Source organism: Ranitomeya variabilis, chromosome 7 (assembly GCF_051348905.1).
Source record: "Ranitomeya variabilis isolate aRanVar5 chromosome 7, aRanVar5.hap1, whole genome shotgun sequence".
Classification (NCBI taxonomy): Eukaryota; Metazoa; Chordata; class Amphibia; order Anura; family Dendrobatidae; genus Ranitomeya; species Ranitomeya variabilis.
The window spans coordinates 88,694,173-88,716,849 of NC_135238.1; the positions used below are offsets into that span (position 1 = coordinate 88,694,173).

Here is a 22,677-nt window from a genome sequence, read left to right on the forward strand (position 1 = left end):
TGTGACTTGAGACTAATAAAAATGGACAGATGGAATCTGCACATTCTTTTATTCTTTGTTCTGTGTTGAAGATACATCATGGCCTTGCTAGGCCTGTAAGGCTACTTTCACACTAGCGTCGTACTCGGCCCGTTGCAGTGCGTCGGGCCGACGTACCGACGCTAGAGTTGTTTGCACTGCACAACGGGGGCAGCGAATGCAGATTTTCAGCGCATCCGCTGCCCCATTGTGAGGTGCGGGGAGGAGGGGGCGGAGTTCCGGCCGTGCATGCGCGGTCGGAAAAGACGTTCTCGACGCAGCAAAAAACGTTGCAAGCAACGTTTTTTGCTGCCGACGGTCCGCCACAACATGAAGCAACCGTCGCACGATGGTTGCGACGTGTGTCAATGCGTCGCAAATGCGTCACTAATGTTAGTCAATGGGGAAAAAACGCATCCTGCAAGCACTTTTGCAGGGTGCGTTTTTTTGCCAAAACAACGCATTGCGACGTATTGCAAAAAACGCCAGTGTGAAAGTAGCCTAAGAGATCCATACAAATTAACTAATACTAGACAATACTATTAGGCTGTGTGCACACGTTCTGGATTTTTCACGTTTGTTGCGCTATGAAACGCAATAACGCCGTGAAAAAAACCCAACATCCTTTAAGCCTATTAACAGAATGCAATCCTCAATTTTTGTGCACATGCTGCATTTTTCCACTAAAAAAAAACGCATGACGGTAAAAAATGCAGCATGTTCATTAATTTTGCGGATTTTTTACAGATTTCCCGCTATTTAATGCATTGGGAAGCGCCGGAAAAAAACGCGAAAATTCCGCACAAAAACGCAAAAAAAACGCAAAAAAAAAAAAGCATGCGGATTTCCTGCAGAAGAAGTCCAGTTTTGTTCAGGAAATTTCTGCACATAGCCTTAAGCTACTGCATTTTGTTCTGAAAAGGAAAAAAACACTAAGGATCTTAAAGGCTATGGATAGTATGGACACCTTTGTTATGGAAACAATGTTATATGTTTGTGGTTACATTTAGTTACACAGTTAAAAAACACAAGTTCAAGGTAACGTGTCAGCCTGCAATTTATACTACTTTAATTATTTTTAGACTTCCTGATACGCAGTTTGCAACCTGATCCAAGTTTCAGATTTACTTTAGTGGAGGTCGAAGTGTCTGTTCCAGTAATGAATGCTGGATGTGAAATCTGTCTGTGTCCAGAGTGCTGTTGTCTACACTTGCTTTCCTGTGTCAGAACAGCTTTAATACTACACTTCTTTCCTTATCTATAACCACTTTTCTCTGCCCTCCTTGAGACTGTAATTGCTTTTTTCTCTCTACACACTGTGGATATTTGGTATAACAACCTTTCTCTTTCCCTGCTGCCATCTCTAACTTTGAGGGAAGAGAGTGGGAGAGCAGAGAGCTGTCAGACACACTGCAACAGCAAAATGGTAGAAAAGGATTAATGAAGACTATTTAAAAAATTGCTCATCTTTTTAACATTCTGCACAATGTTTCAAATAAGAATTGTTGATGTTTTTTATAAAGTCAAATTTAAAAACATAACATTTGCTGCAGTTTTACTTTCTATTGTGGTAAATATCTTATGTGTTCTTAGTTATTTGTTTTTTGGATAATTTTCCATGCATGTTTGATGCATTTTCTGCAGAAACACAAAGAACTGACATCATGCAGATTTTAAACAGTTTCAAATCTGCAAGGGAAAAAGTAGCATTCCAAGGACTGCTGCAAGATGTTTGACCTGGATGGAAAGTTTCCTTATCTCTTCTACACATAAACCAAGATGGCACTATTCACTCTCGTGGAAACGGAGGGACCTCAAGGCGGCAGCAATTGTCCTCACATGACTATGACATACAAGAAAACTGCTTTTAGGAAAGTTATTATTAGTATTATTTATTTATATAGCACCATTAATTCCATGGTGCTGTACATGAGAAAGGGGTTACATACAGAGTTATAGATATCGTTTACAGTAAACAAGTTTACAGTGACGGACTGGTACAGAGGGGAGAGGACCTGGAGAAAGTTCTGGATAAGGGATACAGTTTTCCACATTGTGTCACATCTTCTTCTGATAACATTGCTCTTCCTCATGTAGAATTCTGTATGGTTTTTATGCAATATTTATACTCCTGTATGTGCAAACTAATGACTAAACTAAAACATTTACCACTACAGAAAGAGAAAACGCAGCAAACTTTATCTAGTTACCACTGATTATAGAAAAATCATCAAAAATGATTATTTTACATCTGAAACACTTTGCAAAGTGCTAAAGTCTTACTTAACTATGAACAGTGTAGATGTAAATCAGCTTTCTGAGGAAAAACTTCTAACCTGTCATAAATGACATTTTTGTCTTGTGATATTGGATGATGTTTTTTCCACGAAATGCATCAAATTTCCTCACACAGTTCATGAATTTGGAGAAAAAAATGCTCGAAAAAATGCTCTTCCTTTTTTACTTTACCAAGTTTTTGTGACTTTAAAAAGTTGCCAAAAAGTCTAAATCCTCTCTCTAGGGAAAGACTTTAGTGAGATGCACCAAAAAATTATAACATTTGGTAAAAGTTGCATTTCAGGAATCTGTTTAAAACATTTTTATAAGCAAAACTGTGGAAAACAATAAAACAAGACTTAAAAAGAAAACTTAGAAAGTGGAGCAAGAAGTACAGAGAATAAAGTGCAAATACTAAAGGAGAAACAATAATGATGAATCCGGGCCGTAGCATTGTCACCCTACTCTGTAGCCCGGCGGTTCTACAGTAAAGCCTCCACACTTCATTTGGAATTTACATACTACTAAAGTAGTTAGAAAGAATATGCCTTCTACCAGAAACTGGACACAGGGGCAAACCTCGCAGTGCTTTTACTCCAATATAATAATTATTTTTCTCATTATTTCTTCAGACGTATACTTTTATATTAGAAAACATAAGAGACAGAATGATTTTGTGAGAGAACATACAAACCATCCATAGTTATAAACAAATAACAGATGATAGCATGGGGTTGTAATATAAGATTAAAGGGGTTGTCTGGTACTTTAAGATTGACTCTATCCTTACGGTTCATCTGCACTGCCCCATTTAATAACATTGGTCCTAGGGCGATTTTATTATTGCATAGCACTTGGACCAAAAATACGGTCATGTGAACAAGTCCTTCGGATAGGTTATCAATATCAGATGAGTGGGGGTGCGACACCTGGAAGGCCAGCAGGCAGCATCTTAAGGTGCTTCGTTTCGAAACAGAATTACACAGCTCCATCAACAGTATAGTGACTGGCGGGGTACTGCACATCCACACCGATCCATTAAAACAGGGGTGGATCAACAGTACCATGCTGCCGTCACTATACAGTTGATGGAGCTGTGAAGTTCTGCACCGCGATTAATGGCTTCCGGCCGTCGCCGACACCAGTAACAGATGATCGGCGGGGGTGCCAGGTGTTGAACCCCCACCAATATCATATTGCTGAACTATCCTAATGAAACCAGCGTCTACCTGAGAGCCGATCCCTTTCAATTGGTGCTTCGAATGTGGGCAGAAATCCCAGAGGACACGTGTGACTGCAGGGAGAACCTGCATGTCTTTGGTAAAAGCGACTGCAGGAGCAAAATCAGACAACATGGAGGAGCTGTAAAAGCAACTGGTGCAGGCTAATCTCCAGCAGCAACAGCTATAGCAGCAACAAAAGCAGGTGAAACTTCAAACCGGGGCAATCTGTGGCAGGTCAACCACCCCACCCCCAAGTCAAGGTGATGATTCACATATGAAGAAGACGGTTAGGATAGTCTTGCAATAGATGACTCCGGGTGATGATGTCGAGGCATTATTGGCGGTTTTTGAAAGGGTGGTGGAATGAGAAAAATTGCCTCCGGAGCGAGCAGCGGGAGAAGGTTCTGGCACTATATCTAATGGGGGAACTACAGAAGTCCTATTATGACCTGGCCTTGCAGGATGCAAAAGAGTATGCCAAATTGAAAACGGAGATCTTGCTGTGCTTATGAGAGACTCTGACTGTCAGAGCGCAAAGGGAACACCACTGGGCTTATCACAGTGACGACCCTTCCCGGTACCAAATGTTCGACTTATTACATCTGGTTCAAAAGTAATTGCAACCGTAATCTTCCTCCCCTGAGCAGATGGTGATGTGGGTCATCCTGAACGGGATCATACACTGTCTTCCGAGTCCAGTGGACTTCTGGGTTGCCCAGATGACCTGGTGGGCCTGGAGTTCCTTCAGGAAGCAATGGGTCATAACATTTCCATACTGGGGTTCCGAAAGCAGGGCTGACGCCCAAAAGAAGGTGGCTATGGCCACATCTGATGGACATGCAGCTGCTGCCAAAGACCCCATCTAGTAACGTGATTTGTTAGAAATGCACACCCGATGCCCCATGACCAAAGAGCCAATGGACTGCAGCATAAGTAGGTGCTGCCCATATCTTGCATACCCTGCCTGCAGTACCGGCCCTCAACAATTTCTTCCAAAGGCAAGCACTGTTCTCAAATAAAAAATGAAGCGATATTCACAATCCCCCACGGCATCAGCACAGGCCATTCTGGTGGTCTTTGGCTGGACAGAAAGTGATGACATACTGATCTTCAGTCACCTGAGCACTGAGGCCTGTGATTGGCTTCAGTAGTGAGGTCACTTTAATGTTACAACTTTCTACTGTATATAGTTGCAACCTACAGTTAAATGATGGGATTTCACAGAAGCTGTTGAGAATCTGTTATTTACTTTTCTTTGAAGAAATGGTTTAATCCCCTCACGACATATTACATATTTATGTCATATGTTGTGTCCCTGCATTTCATGCTGGCTCGCATGCTGAGCCTGCATCTTTCCCAGCACATGACAGCTGATTTAATCAATAGCAAGTGGAGAGGAACTCGTGACTGTTAACCTGTTGAATCCCGCTGTCAATCTCTGTGACCAGTGTTAGGATATGTGCACACGTTGCGGATTCTGCTGCAGATTTTTCCGCAGCGGATTTGGAAAATCCGCAGTGCAAAACCACTGCGGTTTTCACTGCTGATTTCATCGCGGTTTCTTCTGCGGATTCCTCTGCGGGTTTTCAACTGCACTTTCCTATTGGTCCATGTTGGAAACCGCTGCGGAATCCGCAGAAAGAATTAACATGCTGCGGAAAATAATCCGCTGCGTTTCCGCGCGGATTTTTCCGCAGCATGTGCACAGTGTTTTTTTTTCCCATAGGTTTACATGGTACTGTAAACTTTGGGAAAACTGCTGCGGATCCACAGCGTCAAATCCGCTGCGGATCCGCAGCAAAATCCGCAGCGTGTGCACATACCCTTAATAAGACACTGTGATTTCTGTGATACATTGCAAGCACTGCTATGTATAGCACAGGCGATCGGACAATCACAGTTTCAAATCTCCTAATGGGACTATTAACCCCTTTCTGCCATTGGACGTACTATTCTGTCCATGTGGGGTGGGCCCTACTTCTCATGGATGGAATAGTACGTCCAGTGCGATCAGCCGCGCTCACGGGGGGAGCGCAGCCGATCGCGGCCGGGTGTCAGCTGACTATAGCAGCTGACATCCGGCACTATGTGCCAGGAGCGGTCACGGACCGCTCTTTCCACATTAACCCCAGGAACACTGCGATCAAAGATGATCACAGTGTTCTGGCGGTATAGGGAAGCATTGCGCAGGGAGGGGGCTCCTTGCGTGCTTCCCTGAGACCCTTGGAGCAATGCAATGTGAGGGGGGCCTTGCGGGTCCTGCAGGGAGGTGGCTTTCAAGCGCCTGCTCAGAGCAGGCGCCGGGAAGCCTCCCCGCAGTGCCTGTCAGATCGCTGATCTGACACAGTGCACTGCAAAGTGTCAGATCAGCGATCTGATAATATATAGTGATGTCCCCCCTGGCGCAATGTAAAAAAAACACATTTACATGTGTGAAAAAAAAAAAAATCCTAAATAAATAATAAAAAAAAAATTGTTCCAATAAATACATATCTTTATCTAAATAATAAAAAAACAATAAAAAGTACACATATTTAGTATCGCCGCGTCCGTAACGACCCGACCTATAAAACTGTCCTACTAGTTAACCCCTTCAGTGAACACCGTAAAAATAAAAAAGAGGCAAAACACGACACCAAACAAAAAGTGGAATAACACGCGATCAAAAAGATGGATAAAATTAACCATGGTACCGCTGAAAACATCATCTTGTCCCACAAAAAAAGAGCTGCCATACAGCATCATCAGCGAAAAAATAAAAAAGTTATTGTCCTCAGAATAAAGCAATGTAAAAATAATTATTTTTTATATAAAATAGTTTTTATCGTATAAAAGCGCCAAAACATTAAAAAATGATATAAATGAGGTATCGCTGTAATCGTACTGACCCGAAGAATAAAACTGCGTTATCAATTTTACCAAACGCGGAACAGTATACCGTAAGCGCCCCCCAAAAGAAATTCATGAATAGCTGGTTTTTGTTAATTCTACCTCACAAAAATCGGAATAAAAAGCGATCAAAAAATGTCACGTGCCCGAAAATGGTACCAATAAAAACGTCAACTCGTCCCGCAAAAAACAAGACCTCACATGACTCTGTGGACCAAAATATGGAAAAATTATAGCTCTCAAAATGTGGAGACGCAAAACCTATTTTTTGCAATAAAAAGCGTCTGTTAGTGTGTGACAGCTGCCAATCATTAAATTCTGCTTAAAAAAATGCTATAAAAGTAAATCAAACCCCCAATCATCACCCCCTTAGTTAGGGAAAAATAATAAAATTAAAAAAAGCATTTATTTCCATTTTCCCATTAGGGTTAGGGTTGGGGCTACAGTTAGGGTTGGGGTTGGAGCTAAAATTAGGGTTAGGGTTGGGGCTAAAGTTTGGGTTAGGGTTGGGGCTAAAACTAGGGTTTGGATTACATTTACGGTTGGGATTAGGGGTGTGGTTAGGGTTAGGGTTGGGATTAGGGGTGTGTTTGGGTTAGGGTTTCAGTTAGAATTGGGGGGTTTTCACTGTTTAGGCACATCAGGGGCTCTCCAAACGCGACATGGTGCCCGATCTTAATTCCAGCCAATTCTGCGTTGAAAAAGTAAAACAGGGCTCCTTCCCTTTCGAGCTCTCCCGTGCGCCCAAACAGGGGTTTACTGTTATGACCCCAATGGCAGAGGGTCTCAAAAGTACATACCAAGTCTGCAAACATAAAAAACCAGCTCATAGGACAGTGGTAACTGGGCTAACAGTATATCTAATCCTAGCACCACAAATAGCAGCAGCCGGGGAACGTGCCTACGTTGGTTCTAGACGTCTCGCGCCAGCCTGAGAACTAACTAACCCTAGAAGGGAAAAGATAGACCTTTCTTGCCTCCAGAGAAAAGACCCCAAAAGTTGGATACAAGCCCCCCACAAATAATAACGGTGAGGTAAGGAGAAAAGACAAACGTAAGAATGAACTAGATATTTAGCAAAGAGAGGCCCACTGACTAATAGCAGAATATAGTAAGATGACTTATACGGTCAGCAAAAACCCTATCAAAATTTCCACGCTGGATATTCAAGAACCCCCGAACCGTCTAACAGCCCGGGGGGAGAATACCAGCCCCCTAGAGCTTCCAGCAAAATCAGGAATCACATTTAGTACAAGCTGGACAGAAAATAAGAGCAATACAGATAACCAAAAAACAAGGAAGCAGGACTTAGCTTAATTTTGCAAGAACCGGACCAGCAGACAGGAGCAAACAGAAAGGATCTGATTACAACGATGCCAGGCACTGGACTGAGGATCCAGGAAGTTTAAATAGCAACATCCCTGGACTAACGACCCAGGTGGGTGCCAAACTGAGGAAAGACAATCCCAGAGTCATATCACTAGTGACCACAAGAGGGAGCCAAAAAAGTCTAATTCACAACAGTACCCCCCCTTTAAGGAGGGGTCACCGAACCCTCACCAGGACCACCAGGGCGATCAGGATGAGCAGCGTGAAAGGCATGAACTAAATCGGCCGCATGCACATCAGAGGCAACCACCCAGGAATTATCCTCCTGGCCATAGCCCTTCCACTTGACCAGATACTGAAGCCTCCGTCTGGAGAGACGAGAATCCAAGATCTTCTCCACCACGTACTCCAACTCGCCCTCAACCAACACCGGAGCAGGAGGCTCAACAGAAGGAACCACAGGCACAACGTACCGCCGCAACAAAGACCTATGGAACACGTTGTGAATGGCAAACGACACCGGAAGATCCAAGCGAAAGGACACAGGATTAAGGATTTCCAATATCTTGTAAGGACCGATGAAGCGAGGCCTAAATTTAGGAGAGGAGACCTTCATAGGAACAAATCGAGAAGACAGCCATACCAAATCCCCAACACGAAGTCGGGGACCCACACCGCGGCGGCGGTTGGCAAAATGCTGAGCCTTCTCCTGTGACAACTTTAAGTTGTCCACCACATGATTCCAGATCTGCTGCAACCTATCCACCACGGAATCCACCCCAGGACAGTCAGAAGGCTCCACATGTCCCGAGGAAAAACGAGGATGGAAACCAGAGTTGCAAAAAAAAAGGCGAAACCAAAGTAGCAGAACTAGCCCGATTATTAAGGGCAAACTCAGCCAACGGCAAGAAGGTCACCCAATCATCCTGATCTGCAGAAACAAAACACCTCAAATAAGCCTCCAGAGTCTGATTAGTTCGCTCCGTTTGTCCATTAGTCTGAGGATGAAAGGCAGACGAAAACGACAAATCAATGCCCATCTTAGCACAAAAAGATCGCCAGAACCTGGAAACAAACTGGGATCCTCTGTCAGACACAATATTCTCAGGAATGCCGTGTAAACGAACCACATTCTGAAAGAACAAAGGAACCAGATCGGAAGAGGAAGGCAGCTTAGGCAAAGGTACCAAATGGACCATCTTGGAAAAGCGATCACATACCACCCAGATGACAGACATGCCCTGAGACACCGGAAGATCTGAAATGAAATCCATGGAAATGTGTGTCCAAGGCCTCTTCGGGACAGGCAAGGGCAAGAGCAACCCGCTGGCACGAGAACAGCAAGGCTTAGCTCGAGCACAAGTCCCACAGGACTGCACAAATGACCACACATCCCGTGACAAGGAAGGCCACCAAAAGGACCTAGCCACCAGATCTCTGGTGCCAAAAATTCCCGGATGCCCTGCCAACACCGAGGAATGAACCTCGGAAATGACTCTGCTGGTCCACTTATCAGGAACAAACAGTCTGTCAGGTGGACAAGAGTCAGGTCTACCAGCCTGAAATCTCTGCAACACACGTCGCAAATCCGGAGAAATGGCTGACAAGATAACTCCCTCTTTAAGAATACCAACTGGTTCTACGACTCCAGGAGAGTCAGGCACAAAGCTCCTTGAAAGAGCATCAGCCTTCACATTCTTTGAACCTGGTAAATACGAGACCACAAAGTCAAAACGGGAGAAAAACAATGACCAGCGGGCCTGTCTAGGATTCAGGCGTTTAGCAGACTCGAGATACATCAGATTTTTGTGATCAGTCAAGACCACCACACGATGCTTAGCACCCTCGAGCCAATGACGCCATTCCTCAAATGCCCACTTCATGGCCAACAACTCCCGATTGCCAACATCATAATTCCGCTCAGCAGGCGAAAACTTCCTAGAGAAAAAGGCACATGGTCTCATTACAGAGCAACCAGGGCCTCTCTGCGACAAAACGGCCCCTGCCCCAATCTCAGAAGCATCCACTTCAACCTGAAAGGGCAGTGAGACATCAGGCTGGCACAAAACAGGCGCCGAAGTAAACCGGCGCTTCAACTCTTGGAAAGCTTCCACGGCTGCAGGAGCCCAGTTAGCAACATCAGAACCTTTCTTGGTCATATCCGTCAAAGGTTTAACAACGCTAGAAAAATTAGCGATAAAACGACGGTAGAAGTTAGCAAAACCCAAGAACTTCTGAAGACTTTTAACTGACGTGGGCTGAGTCCAATCATGAATAGCTCGGACCTTGACTGGGTCCATCTCCACCGCAGAAGGGGAAAAAATAAAACCCAAAAAGGGAACCTTCTGTACTCCAAAGAGACACTTTGAGCCCTTAACAAACAAAGCATGCTCACGCAAAACCTGAAACACCATCCTGACCTGCTCTACATGCGAGTCCCAATCATCAGAAAAAACTCAGAATTTCCTTTCTTATTATCCCACTTCTGCAATGCATTAAACATTCAACTTTGGCCTGGCATACTGTTATGACCCCAATGGCATAGGGTCTCAAAAGTACATACCAAGTCTGCAAACATAAAAAACCAGCTCATAGGGCAGTGGTAACTGGGCTAACCGTATATCTAATCCTAGCACCACAAATAGCAGCAGCCGGGGAACGTGCCTACGTTGGTTCTAGACGTCTCGCGCCAGCCTGAGAACTAACTAACCCTAGAAGGGAAAAGATAGACCTTTCTTGCCTCCAGAGAAAAGACCCCAAAAGTTGGATACAAGCCCCCCACAAATAATAACGGTGAAGTAAGGAGAAAAGACAAACGTAAGAATGAACTAGATATTTAGCAAAGAGAGGCCCACTGACTAATAACAGAATATAGTAAGATGACTTATACGGTCAGCAAAAACCGTATCAAAATTTCCACGCTGGATATTCAAGAACCCCCGAACCGTCTAACGGCCCGGGGGGAGAATACCAGCCCCCTAGAGCTTCCAGCAAAATCAGGAATCACATTTAGTACAAGCTGGACAGAAAATAAGAGCAATACAGATAACCAAAAAACAAGGAAGCAGGACTTAGCTTAATTTTGCAAGAACCGGACCAGCAGACAGGAGCAAACAGAAAGGATCTGATTACAACGATGCCAGGCACTGGACTGAGGATCCAGGAAGTTTAAATAGCAACACCCCTGGACTAACGACCCAGGTGGGTGCCAAACTGAGGAAAGACAATCCCAGAGTCATATCACTAGTGACCACAAGAGGGAGCCAAAAAAGTCTAATTCACAACAGTTTACCCCAACATATAGGGTATTAGCGTACTCAGGACAAATTGGACAACACCTTTTGGGGTCCAATTTCTCCTGTTACCCTTGGGAAAATACAAAACCGGGGGCTAAAAAATAATTTGTGTGGAAATTTTTTTTTAAATTTTCACGGTTCTGTGTTATAAACTGTGGTGAGACACTTAAAGGGTCAAAGTTTTCACAACACATCTAGATAAGTTCCTTAGGGGGTCTTCTTTCCAAAATGGTGTCACTTGTGGGGGTTTCAATGTTTAGGCACATCAGGGGCTCTCCAAACGCGACATGGCGTCCCATCTCAATTCCAGTCAATTTTGCATTGAAAAGTCAAACAGCGCTCCTTCCCTTCCGAGCTCTGCCATGCGCGCAAACAGAGGTTTACCCCAACATATGGGGTATCAGCATACTCAGGACAAATTTTCAACAATTTATCCTGTTACCCTTGGTAAAATAAAACAAATTGGAGCTGAAGTAAATTTTTTGTGAAAAAAAATTAAATGTTCAATTTTTTTTAAACATTCCAAAAATTCCTGTGAAACACCTGAAGGGTTAATAAACTTCTTGAATGTGGTTTTGAGCACCTTGAGATGTGCAGTTTTAGAATGGTGTCACACTTGGGTATTTTCTATCATATAGACCCCTCAAAGTGACTTCAAATGTGATGTGGTCACTAAATAAAAATGGTGTTGTAAAAATGAGAAATTGCTGGTCAACTTTTAACCCTTATAACTCCCTAACAAAAAAAAATTTGGTTCCAAAATTGTGCTGATGTAAACTAGACGTGTGAAATGTTACTTAATAAGTATTTTGTGTGACATATCTCTGTGATTTAAGGGCATAAAAATTCAAAGTTGGAAAATTGTGAAATTTTCAAAATTTTTGCCAAATTTCCATTTTTTTCACAAATAAAACCAAGTAATATCAAATAAATTTTACCACTATCATGATGTACAATATGTCACGAGAAAACAATGTCAGAATCATCAGGATCCATTGATGTGTTCCAGAGTTATAACCTCATAAAGGGACAGTGGTCAGAATTGTAAAAATTGGCCTGGTCATTAATGTGCAAACCACCCTTGGGGTAAAGGGGTTAAATACAGTGAAAACTAAAAAAAAAAAAAAAAAAGTTTAAAAAAATATGACCCCCTACAAAAGTTCAAAATTACCCCCCCTTTTGCTCCATTGAAAAAAAAAAAATAAAAAAAACCCCACATATTTGCTATTGCTGCATTCAGAAATATCCGATCTATAAAAATAAAACAAATTAATCTGATTGGTAAACGGCGTAAAGAAAAAAAAAATCAAATTCAGAATTACGTTAGTTGGCTCCCGCAACACTGCGATACACTGTAAAAAGGTGACCCAAAAATTGTATCCAATCTAAAATGATACCAATAAAAACGTCATCTCAGACTGCAAAAAAATAAGCCCTCACACAGCCCCATACCTCGAAAAGTGAAAACATTACAGGTCTCGGAAAAAGGCGTCAAAAGCAAAAAAAAAAAAAAAAATTTCTTACAAATTTCAGGACTTTTTTTTCACCACTTAAAAAAACATACATGTTTGGTATCTGCGTACTCTTATTGACCTGGAGAATCACATTGCCTGGTCAGTTTTACCATATAGTGAACATGGTAAATATAAAACACAAAAAACTAAAAACAGAAGCTTTTGTAATGCTTTACTAAACGGAGCCCAAATGCCATCCGAATTTTACGTTGCCCACGTCACTGTGATTCCAAAACCGAAGAAAGATCACCTTTACCCCAAAAACTACAGGCCTATCTCACTGCTAAACATAGACTTAAAAATTTTTACATCTATAATCACGGCCAGAATAAATAAAATACTGCCTACCCTAATTCACCGGGATCAAGTGGGGTTCATTCCCAGAAGACAGGGCCCAGACAATATTAGGAGGAACCTTAATTTAATACATTTAGCTAATCACTCCAAACAGTCCTTACTCTTGTTAGCACTCGATATAGAGAAAGCCTTTGATTCGGTGTCGTGGTCGTACTTGTTCGAAGTCCTTGCGAAATTTGGCTTTCCGAGTGGTTTCACCTCCTGCCTTAGACTCCTGTACGACCACCCCACGGCCTATCTAAAGTTACCCTCAAACCAGCCTACCCCTATTAACATCCAACGTGGCACCAGGCAAGGATGCCCGCTCTCCCCAGCTCTATTCGCCCTAGCCATGGAACCATTAGCGGAAGCTATCAGAACCAACCCTAACATTAATGGACCTACAATCAGAGGTGACCACTACAAGGCTAGCCTTTTTGCAGATGATCTGCTTTTGTCCTTAGTCAATCCCATAATTACACTCCCAAATCTTTTTGTCGCTCTCCATGAATTTGAAGTGGTCTCAGGCCTCAAGATTAACGTAGATAAATCCGAAGCCCTGTTTATTAACACTCCCAGGGATACACAAAACAACATAACAGCGCAATTCAAATTTACCAGGAATGAGCAATACTTAACCTATCTCGGCATAAATTTAACATCCCATAGGTCGGCTTTATTTAAATGGAACTATGCTCCCTTAATTTCTAACCTCAAATCGGACCTTGCCAGATGGTCGTCCATGCCCTTATCCTGGTTGGGTAGACTCCATGCCATTAAGATGGTTTCCTTACCACGATTTCTGTATGTCTTTCGATCCCTGCCCATTCCTCTCCCTGCCAAAACGTTGCTAGATATTCACAACATGATTTCTAAATTCATATGGCAGGGGAAGAGGCCTAGAATAAGGCTTAAGACTATGTTTATTAACAGAAGACAGGGAGGTCTGTCCCTACCCAACTTCATCTTATATTATAGAGCGGCCCAACTAGCCCAGCTAATAAGTGCTAATGCGGACAAACACAGCACTCCCAGATGGGTGAATCTCGAATCTCACCTCCTATCCCCATTCACCCTTCCTGGCCTCATGTGGACGTTGCAGAGACTCCCGAAAGGGATTCATAAGTCAGCCCCTTTTACAGCACACTCCCTGATGCTGTGGAGGAAGGAGAGATTTAAACACTCCCTACAATCCAGGTCCTCCTTAATGACACATATTTTTCACAATCCAGCTTTCTCCCCAGGGTTGGATCCTCGCCCTTTCAGTTGGTGGACATCTAGGGGTTTAATTACCCTTAAACAGCTTACCTCACCATTTAACACTCTACTTACCAAGCATGAGTTCATCCAAAAATATTCTCCACCAAGCTCTGAAATATTGCGTATCATCCAAATTTTTCATTTCGCTGAACAGATACTGGGACATGGTACCACCCACCGCCCATCGGGTTATGAACAAATATGCTTAAGTGACCCACTGGGCGGGGGAGCTATCTCTTTAATTTATTCGAACCTAAATGCAATACCAGAAGATGTAAAACTTAAATATATGATACAGTGGGAAAATGACTTCAATAAGATAATGTCCCCATCTGATTGGCAAAAATGTTGTTGCTCCCTCACTAAGGGCAGTCTCCAGACTTCTATAGTTGAGACGTCTATCAAACTTCTACATAGAACATATCTAGTCCCGAGCAAGCTACATGCTATCTTCTCAAACATATCGGATCGGTGTTTCAGAGGGTGTGGTGCCCTGGGAGATCTGAGGCATACGTGGTGGGATTGCCCGGTCGTGTCCGCCTTTTGGTCAAAAATCAAATCTATTGTAGAGGAGCTGTATGGTGGGGCGATCCAGTTAGAAGAAACAGTGTTCCTACTGGGGGCCAGATACCCGGGCTTCTCCAACAAGCTCCATAATTTAGTTAATCAACTATTTCTTGCTGCTAAGCTGCACATTGCAGCGAAATGGAAAACAGCTACCCTATCTCTCTCCCCAGTAATTGACAAGATGAATACTATCATGCTATGTGAACGAATACAAGCTACAAGAGAGGACTCCTGGGAGTCATATTATAAAGTGTGGAGACCGTGGATTGAAAGGAATTCTAACAGTAATCTTGATCAGGCTTTAACATTATCTCTATGAGGCTAATCTAATATCTGATGGTTTCTATTGGACTCGCTCCTTATACCTGACCATTGATTGATTAATTGGTACCACTATGATGCAGTTATGGATCTCTTATGCCCCCCCCCCCCTTCCTTCTTGTTCTTTCCATTTACCTGTCTTTGTCTATGTGTTTATTTGTATTGTTTAAATACCATGAAAGTTATTCTGAATTTTGATAATATTTAAGTATACTCCCCTGCGTGGGATTTTGTTGTAAAGCATTCTGGATTTATCTTGAAAATAAAAACTTGTTGAAACTAAAAAACTAAAAACAGGAAGGAGAGGAGGAGAGGAGGAAAAAGCGAAAAAGCAAAAATGGAATTTAGAGCATCCAGCTGTATCACGTTAGCAGTATATGTATGTTTTTTGCAGCATAAAATGTGATATGAACATAGCCTTACAGAAAACTGATTTGCTGGGACAATAAAAATGTCACATTCCTTTCAATAAGAGCAAATTGTCAATGCCCTGAGACAACAAAACAACCCTACCTCATCATCATAACACCATCACCAAATGTAACCATTGGTTTGATGTTCTGTGGAATCCTTTACTTGAATTACATTCCAACAGATTACAAAAAATCTAAATACAAATACAGTGTGTCTGTAAAGTCATGGTGCACTTCTGACCAGTCACTGGAAAGCAACAAAAAACTATAGAAATGTGAAATCTGCTCCAAATAAAAGAAAAACTCTCCCAGTTTCATACCTATTCAGTGCAGTTCTATGTGGGCTCCATTTGTTGCCCTACACACATCCAAATGATAGTGAAGTTCTTGCCACACACGGGTAAGGACGTCTGGTGTAACAGAGTGAATAAAATTTGTGATTCTCTGTTTTATGGAAGGTCGCCTCATCGCTAAACACAATCTTCTGCAAAAATCTTGCATCATTGACGATCTCATCAAGCATATCTGTAGCAAACGCACATTGTTTGGGTCTATCCGCAGGTTTGATAGCGTGTAACAGCCGCAATTTCTACCCCGTAAAACAGAGACATTTCTTTAACACCTTATGAACTGTAGTCTGTCTTAGGTGTAATTGTCGAGCACACGCCCGCACAGATTTTTTAGGGCTCCTTAGGTAGCTATCCCGTATAGCCTCTAAAGACTCGTCACTGACTGATGGCCTACCATAACAGGGTTTCTCCACCAAACTGCCGGTTTCCTTTAACTGCTAATCCCACCGAGTAATGTTATTCCGATGTGGTAGCGCTTCGTTATAAACACGCCGATATTCATGTAGCACTTTGGTCACGGATTCAAATCTAGCGAGCCACAGAACCCACTGAACTTTCCTCTGTACCGTCCACATCTCGACTGGCATGGAAAACCACACAGCTGGCATAAGCTTGTGGTTGCATGATGTCACAGACCTGGCAGTGTAGTAATCAGAGTTCAGTTTATCAGGGGTTAATCTGACTGGGGGCTCAGCAACAGCTTAAATGAGTTTGTGTTTGATTGGTTCTTGTTATCTCTCCTCATGAACAGGTCTGATATGAGTGGGCCAGAGAAAGGGCGCCAAAATGTAAACTATAAATAGATCCTGTGACTGGTCAAAAGTGCACCATGACTTTACAGACACACTATATTTATTATAACTATAAAATAAAGGAAGAGTTAAGAGTTAAAGCAAACCTGTCAGCAGGATTTTTCTAAGTAAACTACAGGCATTATCAGGTTGGCGCTGTTACACTGATTAAAATGATACCTGGGGTGAAGAAATCCTTCTTGCGGTTCTTGTGTATTCAGTGTTAGAAGTTTTCAGTTAATGAGATGCCCGTGATTCAGGGCGGGACTGTAGGTAGGGTCTTATCCTCCTGCCCGCCTCAAAAGACAAACATGTTCCTCATCATTGAGATAGACACAGACAGACTGTTTGTGCTTCGGGGCGGAAGGTGGGCAGGCCTTTCCTTGGTTTATCTGTTTTAGAGCAGAAAGATTAGACTCTGCTTAACACTGATTACAAAACAGCCAAAACACAGATTTCTTCACCGCAGGTATCATTTTAATCATTGTAACAGTGGCAACATGACACTGCCTGTAGTTTACTTAGCAAAATCCTGCTGACAGGTTCGCTTTAAAAAGGTATAAAAAGTTACTTTTCAGAATAAACTGTCACATATACATGAGGAATAACACAACTTCAGTCCATGCTATGACTTTGCAATTGATTTTTAGCGGGTTGGAGGAGACTAGTTTTTATGATGTCTCCTACTGTATACACAGCACACAGAGAGACAGAGAGGATTCTTGCTCTTCATTCCTTAACACAAAGACAAACAGTAGCATCATGGAGGAAATTATTGAGTATCGAGCCGTGTACATGTGAATCCAGATCAGAACAATCTTTTTTTTTTACATCCCTCTGCTTGTTTTCTCTTCCTCCACCCTCCTCTATTAATTGAGTTTAATAGGAGGTATAACCTAACACACCTCACTGTGCCATCAGTCTGTTGTAAGCAAGATGGATTTGAGCAATTTTTTTTTCAGAGGAGAAGAGAGGAAGTAGTGGCTCCTAAGTAGAGAAAAAAGTAGAGTTCACGTATTATAAAGTTTCTTATGTTTGCCTGCACTGTTAGTTTATATAAAGTTAGTTGAAAGTACAGTTCCCATTTAAATTAGCAATATATTAGCTTAAGAAATGAGAAATATTTACCCAATTGCATGTCTTTCCAATAGCCTCTGTACTGGTATAGTCAATTTTCCAAGAAATCTTTTGATGATAGGACGACTTTTCGCAAATTTATCTTTCAGTTCAACTTCCAAAACATCAGTCAGAAGAGCAACAAAGGAATATTTCTAAATATAAACAAACTAAGTTAGAGTTGCAAACAGTTTACTATCAGTAGATTTGCTTAAAACAATATTATTCAATTACGGTAATCTCGCCTCAATGGGAGCAGATAATCAGCAATTCTGAATGATCTTTCAGCTCTATTAATTTAAAGGGAGTTTGTCACCTCCAAAACTCAAACATTCTTAATGCCGGAGTGCTGTCATCACACTCTCCTGTGTACAGCGGCTGTTCGCTGCATAAAGATGGCCCGATAGTGGGCGGCTGATGCTGACAGAAGAGAGGGATGAGAGCGCACTCACACTGACAATGCAGGAGCACACGCGCACAATGTCAGAGCGCACTCATACCCCTCCCCTGACGGCATCTGCCACCCACTACTGAGTAATCTTGCTTGCAGGGAGCAGCCGCTGCAGACCGACGGGTGAGATGGGAATGTACCTGCACACACTGACACTGTGTGTGCTCTCATCTCCTGCAGTATCTGTGCGTGCAGGTCTCGGATTTCAATTTAGGCCAAGTGAGAGCCCCAAATCAAGCACGATCAATTAATATAAATTGCGAAGGATGATAATTGACTGGGTGGAGAAGTGCCCTGAGCCCTTGGCCACCCCAATTTTACAATGAGGAACCCTCATTTGCATATGTAATAAAATGTTTTCAGTATAGTGGAATCTGTACCACAAGTATGATTTCTATTGGGGCTAAGTCCCCTGTATCAATGTATAAGTGGTTTTATTTGAATTTTTGGGGTGACAGGCTCCCTATAATGCAGATCACAAAAGTAAGTCGTATGTCTTTTCAGCAGATATGCAGCTTGCTAATCCCTATTTTCTATTGGCGTCTTTTTGCTGATATTTATAATTTTGTAGAATTTGTATTGTGGCGATGAAATGTTGAATGTGCTCCCTGCATTGACATGTGCAACAGATTTTAACATTTCTAATAAGCTGTCATTATTATTCATTATAATCAACATTTTTGTTGTGGCTTTTATAAGAATAAGGTTTTATTATCTTATTTATAAATATAAATGATATGGTATGATATGAGGTCAATCAATCTTGTAAGTCACTTTACATTTGCAATGCTAATGTTGTAAATCATCAACACACACCAAATATATAATATTTTTACTACCTCTCCATGCCATATTGGATTTGTAGTATTTGCAATAATTGATGATCTCCTTTCTTGTCCGTGGTGGGCAAAGGTTGGAAAAGTACTCTTTTTCCCAGGTCGGATAGACATCTTTAGATAAGGGTCCGGATTAAAAAACATCCCTTTCTTTAGCCCCACAGCTCTAATATCTAAAAGATCAAATAAAGTGATAAAAGAAATATCTCACAATATTAAAAAAAAAATACAGCAAAAACGTGCAAACCAGAGCTCGCTTTGTAAAAAAAATGTCCTACAGACAATTTTTGTGATGTGCTAGATCAGTGTTCCAGAGTTTCAAAGTTTTGATTTTGAAAGGTGACAAATGCCCATCGAGTTAAACCTATAAAACATAAATTTTTAATCCAGACGAAGGCAAAAACCCCACAGGGCAAGTGCTAATTGCTCCAAATTAGGGCAAAATTATTCCCGACTCCACATACGGCAATCAGACTAGTTCCCTGGATCAAAGTCCCATCTGCAAAATTTAGTACACATAACCTGTAATATTCTTCAAGAAAGGCATCTATTGCCTTCCCTGAACTTTTTAGTGAATTGACAACTACGACATCATGTGCCGAGAGTTCTATAATCTCACTGCTCTTACAACAAATAATCTGAATCTATGACAATGGTTACATAAGCTTTCTACTAGGCATAGATGCTAGGCTTTGTCATCATCGCAGGCGAACAAGTAAAAAAAGAATTAGAAAGATCTCTGTAGGGTCCCCTCATATTTGTACATTGTAAGAAGATCGCTCCTAAGCTGTTGTTTTTCCAGACTGAATAAGCACTAGTTTGATAACCTGTCTTGGGATGGCAGTTCATCCATTCCCTTAATAACCTTGGTCGCTCTTCTCTGCACCCGCTCTAGTTCAGCTATGTCCTTCTTATGCAAGGAAGAAAGCCCCAAATTGTACACAGTATTCTAAATGTGGCCGCACTTCTCCTATTGAATTGGATAGAGGAGAAACTATGTTCTTGTCACAAACTTCTCTACCTCCTTTCATGCATCCTATGACTGTGTTTGCTTTGGCAACAGCTGTCTGGCTGTGGTCACTAAAGGTAAGTTTGCTGTCCACCAATGTTTCTAAGTTTTTCAGTGCCATTTTTCACCAGTGTTTTACCATTTAGCGCATAATTGTACATTTTGTTTGCTTGGCTGAAATGTATGACCTAACATTTAAATACATTCAATTAGATCTAGAAAATTATGGAAGCTGAAATTCAAAGCCGAGATCCTAGTATCCGGAGAGTGCCAGGATCCGCTGGTGGAGCACAGCAAGACGTGAGCGAATTTAGGAAACATTCAGCACTGCCATCCGGTGGATAAAATCTTGAAATTTTGAAATACCACTGTATTTCTTGCTAGGTTATTATTATTTATTATTAGGTTAGGCAGGTAACATGTAATGGAGAATTTATGTCATGTGTCATATAAATGAATAATAAACATAATAATAATAATGTGTCATTGGATTTTCCTATGTAAATTCTTTAAATAAGAAGTTGCTTAGTAGCTTGGACTCATCTTCTCCAAAATTTCACCCAGATATCTTGGACAACATCTGCAAGGAGTTTGTATGTTCTCCCGATGTATACGTGGGTTTCCTCCGGGTTCTCCGGTTTCCTCCCACAATCCAGACATACTGATAGGGAATTTAGATTGTGAGCCCCATCGGGGACAGTGACGATAAAGTGTGCAAAACTGTAAAGCGCTGCGGAATATGTTAGCGCTATATAAAAATAAAGATTATTATTATTATTTTGGATGGGGCCGATACTATTATTTTTAAGTCTCTTACTATTTATATAGATGAAGAATATTTTTTAATTATTTTTACTTCTTTTGGCAATCAGCCTCTGTCTCAATCTTTGCTGCCTTGATTTGTTTTTTCACACAATTTTTTTTTCTCCCTAGAATTTTATACCTTGTCAGTACCCTCTTCCTTTAATTCCCTAAATTCTTTCTTTTTGGTCATTGGTTGCACCCTTAAAACTCTATTTTGCAATAGTGGTTTTCTCATATTTCTATCTTGCTTATTCCCATAGGGTATGTACACTCTATGCACAATTAAGCAATTTGTATTTTTCAGGATTAATTTAATTATTGAACAAGTACAATTCTGTCAGTTAACCCAAAGGGTTAATAAACCTAAATATTTAATAAAACAAAAATGAGGTTTTATCGTTCTTATAAGAATAGCTATGTGTTCAGAATTATTGGTCAGCTATTAGTGTGCAGAATTATTATGCAACTAATTTAAAAAGTAAATTTTCTCATCTAATTGTTTATTTTTATCTGTTAAAGTGAGAATAAGAACCGAACAACTCAAATGTACAAAAAAAACATTTCTGACATTTAAAAAAAAAAAATAACAAAAAAAAACCCAGTAACCAATGTAGCCTCCCTTCTTTTCAATAACAGTCATAAGCCTTCCATCCAACAGATCTTCATCTGTTGAAGATCAACTTTTTAGGCAGCACCAACTACAGCCTCCCAGACACTATTCTCGAGGTTTACTGCTTTCCTTCACCATAAATTTTAGGAAGGGTCCACTAGTTCTCAATAGGCTTAGGTCAGGTGAGGAAGGGGTCATATTATTCTTTTATCTTTAAGGGCTTCACTGGCAACCAAGCAGTGAAGTACTTTGATGCATGTGATGCATGTTCTGCATAAAAATCATGATTTCCTTTGAAAGATGCAGACTTTCTCTGGTACCACTGCTTGAACAAAGTGTTTTCTAAAAACTGTCAGCAGCTTTGAGAGTTGGTTTTGAGTCCATCTTAAACCTGAAAAAGTCCAAGTTTAAGAATAACAGCCCATAGCAGTACGCCTCCTCCATCTTGGTGGTATCTCAGTTGAAGTAGAAGTCTGTGCCTGTTACAGATTAAGCCATGGTCCCATCTATCTGGTCTGTCAAGAGTCCCTCTCATCTCATCAGTTTATAAAACCTTTGAAAAATCTATCTTCAGATATTTCTTGGCCCAGTCTTGATGTGTCAACTTCTGTGCGTCATGAATGGAGGGTTGCGGCTTAGCTTCCTTAGCTTACACTCTCACGTCGCCAGGCCACAACGATGTGAGGTGTGCGTCCCAGGAGGTAATAGAATGTGGACCAACTGGACCACAGGGGGAACCCGGGCCTACCCAGACTAGGGAAGGGCAGCGACTGGGGTCTGTGGCAGCTGAGCATGTGCGCAAGGTGGTGACATGCAGGACTAGATGACACAGAACAACGTCAGGTAAGAAGAAACAAAGTTTACTACATAAAGTCACATGCAGATGGTCATGCAGCGGAGAAAAGACTCTAAAACACATGTACGGCTATGCAGCAGCAGAAGGGAACTGAGCAGAATCCATAGAGGTAACAGACAATAGTATCCAAGCTGATTAGGGGGAAAGGAGTAAAGGGTAAGAGCACAGACATGCAGAGTAATGCTGGGGAAACAAGGCACAAACAAACCGGCGTTACACTGTGTCTTTTTCAGTGGTGACATTTCAGCCTCCCTACCTCGGCCATGTCTCTGAGTACACCTTGTATTTCAGGGCACTCCAGGGAGGCTAGAGCTCTGGAATATGACAGCACTGGACGATAATGGCTTCCTATTCACTTCACGTTTCTTTTCAAATCTTTGGCCATTAACGTTCGTCTTTATTTCTGAACAC

General features: G+C 41.7%; 1 protein-coding gene across 5 annotated transcripts in view; it reads right to left on the minus strand.

Annotated features, from left to right (window-relative positions):
• The window catches only part of HECW2 (HECT, C2 and WW domain containing E3 ubiquitin protein ligase 2), a 346,877-nt gene that overhangs the window by 107,035 nt on the left and 217,165 nt on the right, over positions 1-22,677 (minus strand). For all 5 annotated transcript variants that reach the window (XM_077275387.1, XM_077275388.1, XM_077275389.1 and 2 more), the window contains 2 exons: positions 18,991-19,160; positions 17,713-17,855 (listed from right to left, as the gene is read on the minus strand). In XM_077275387.1, coding sequence (XP_077131502.1) covers positions 17,713-17,855; positions 18,991-19,160 — 313 coding nt within the window. The remainder of the gene's footprint in view (positions 1-17,712; positions 17,856-18,990; positions 19,161-22,677) is intronic.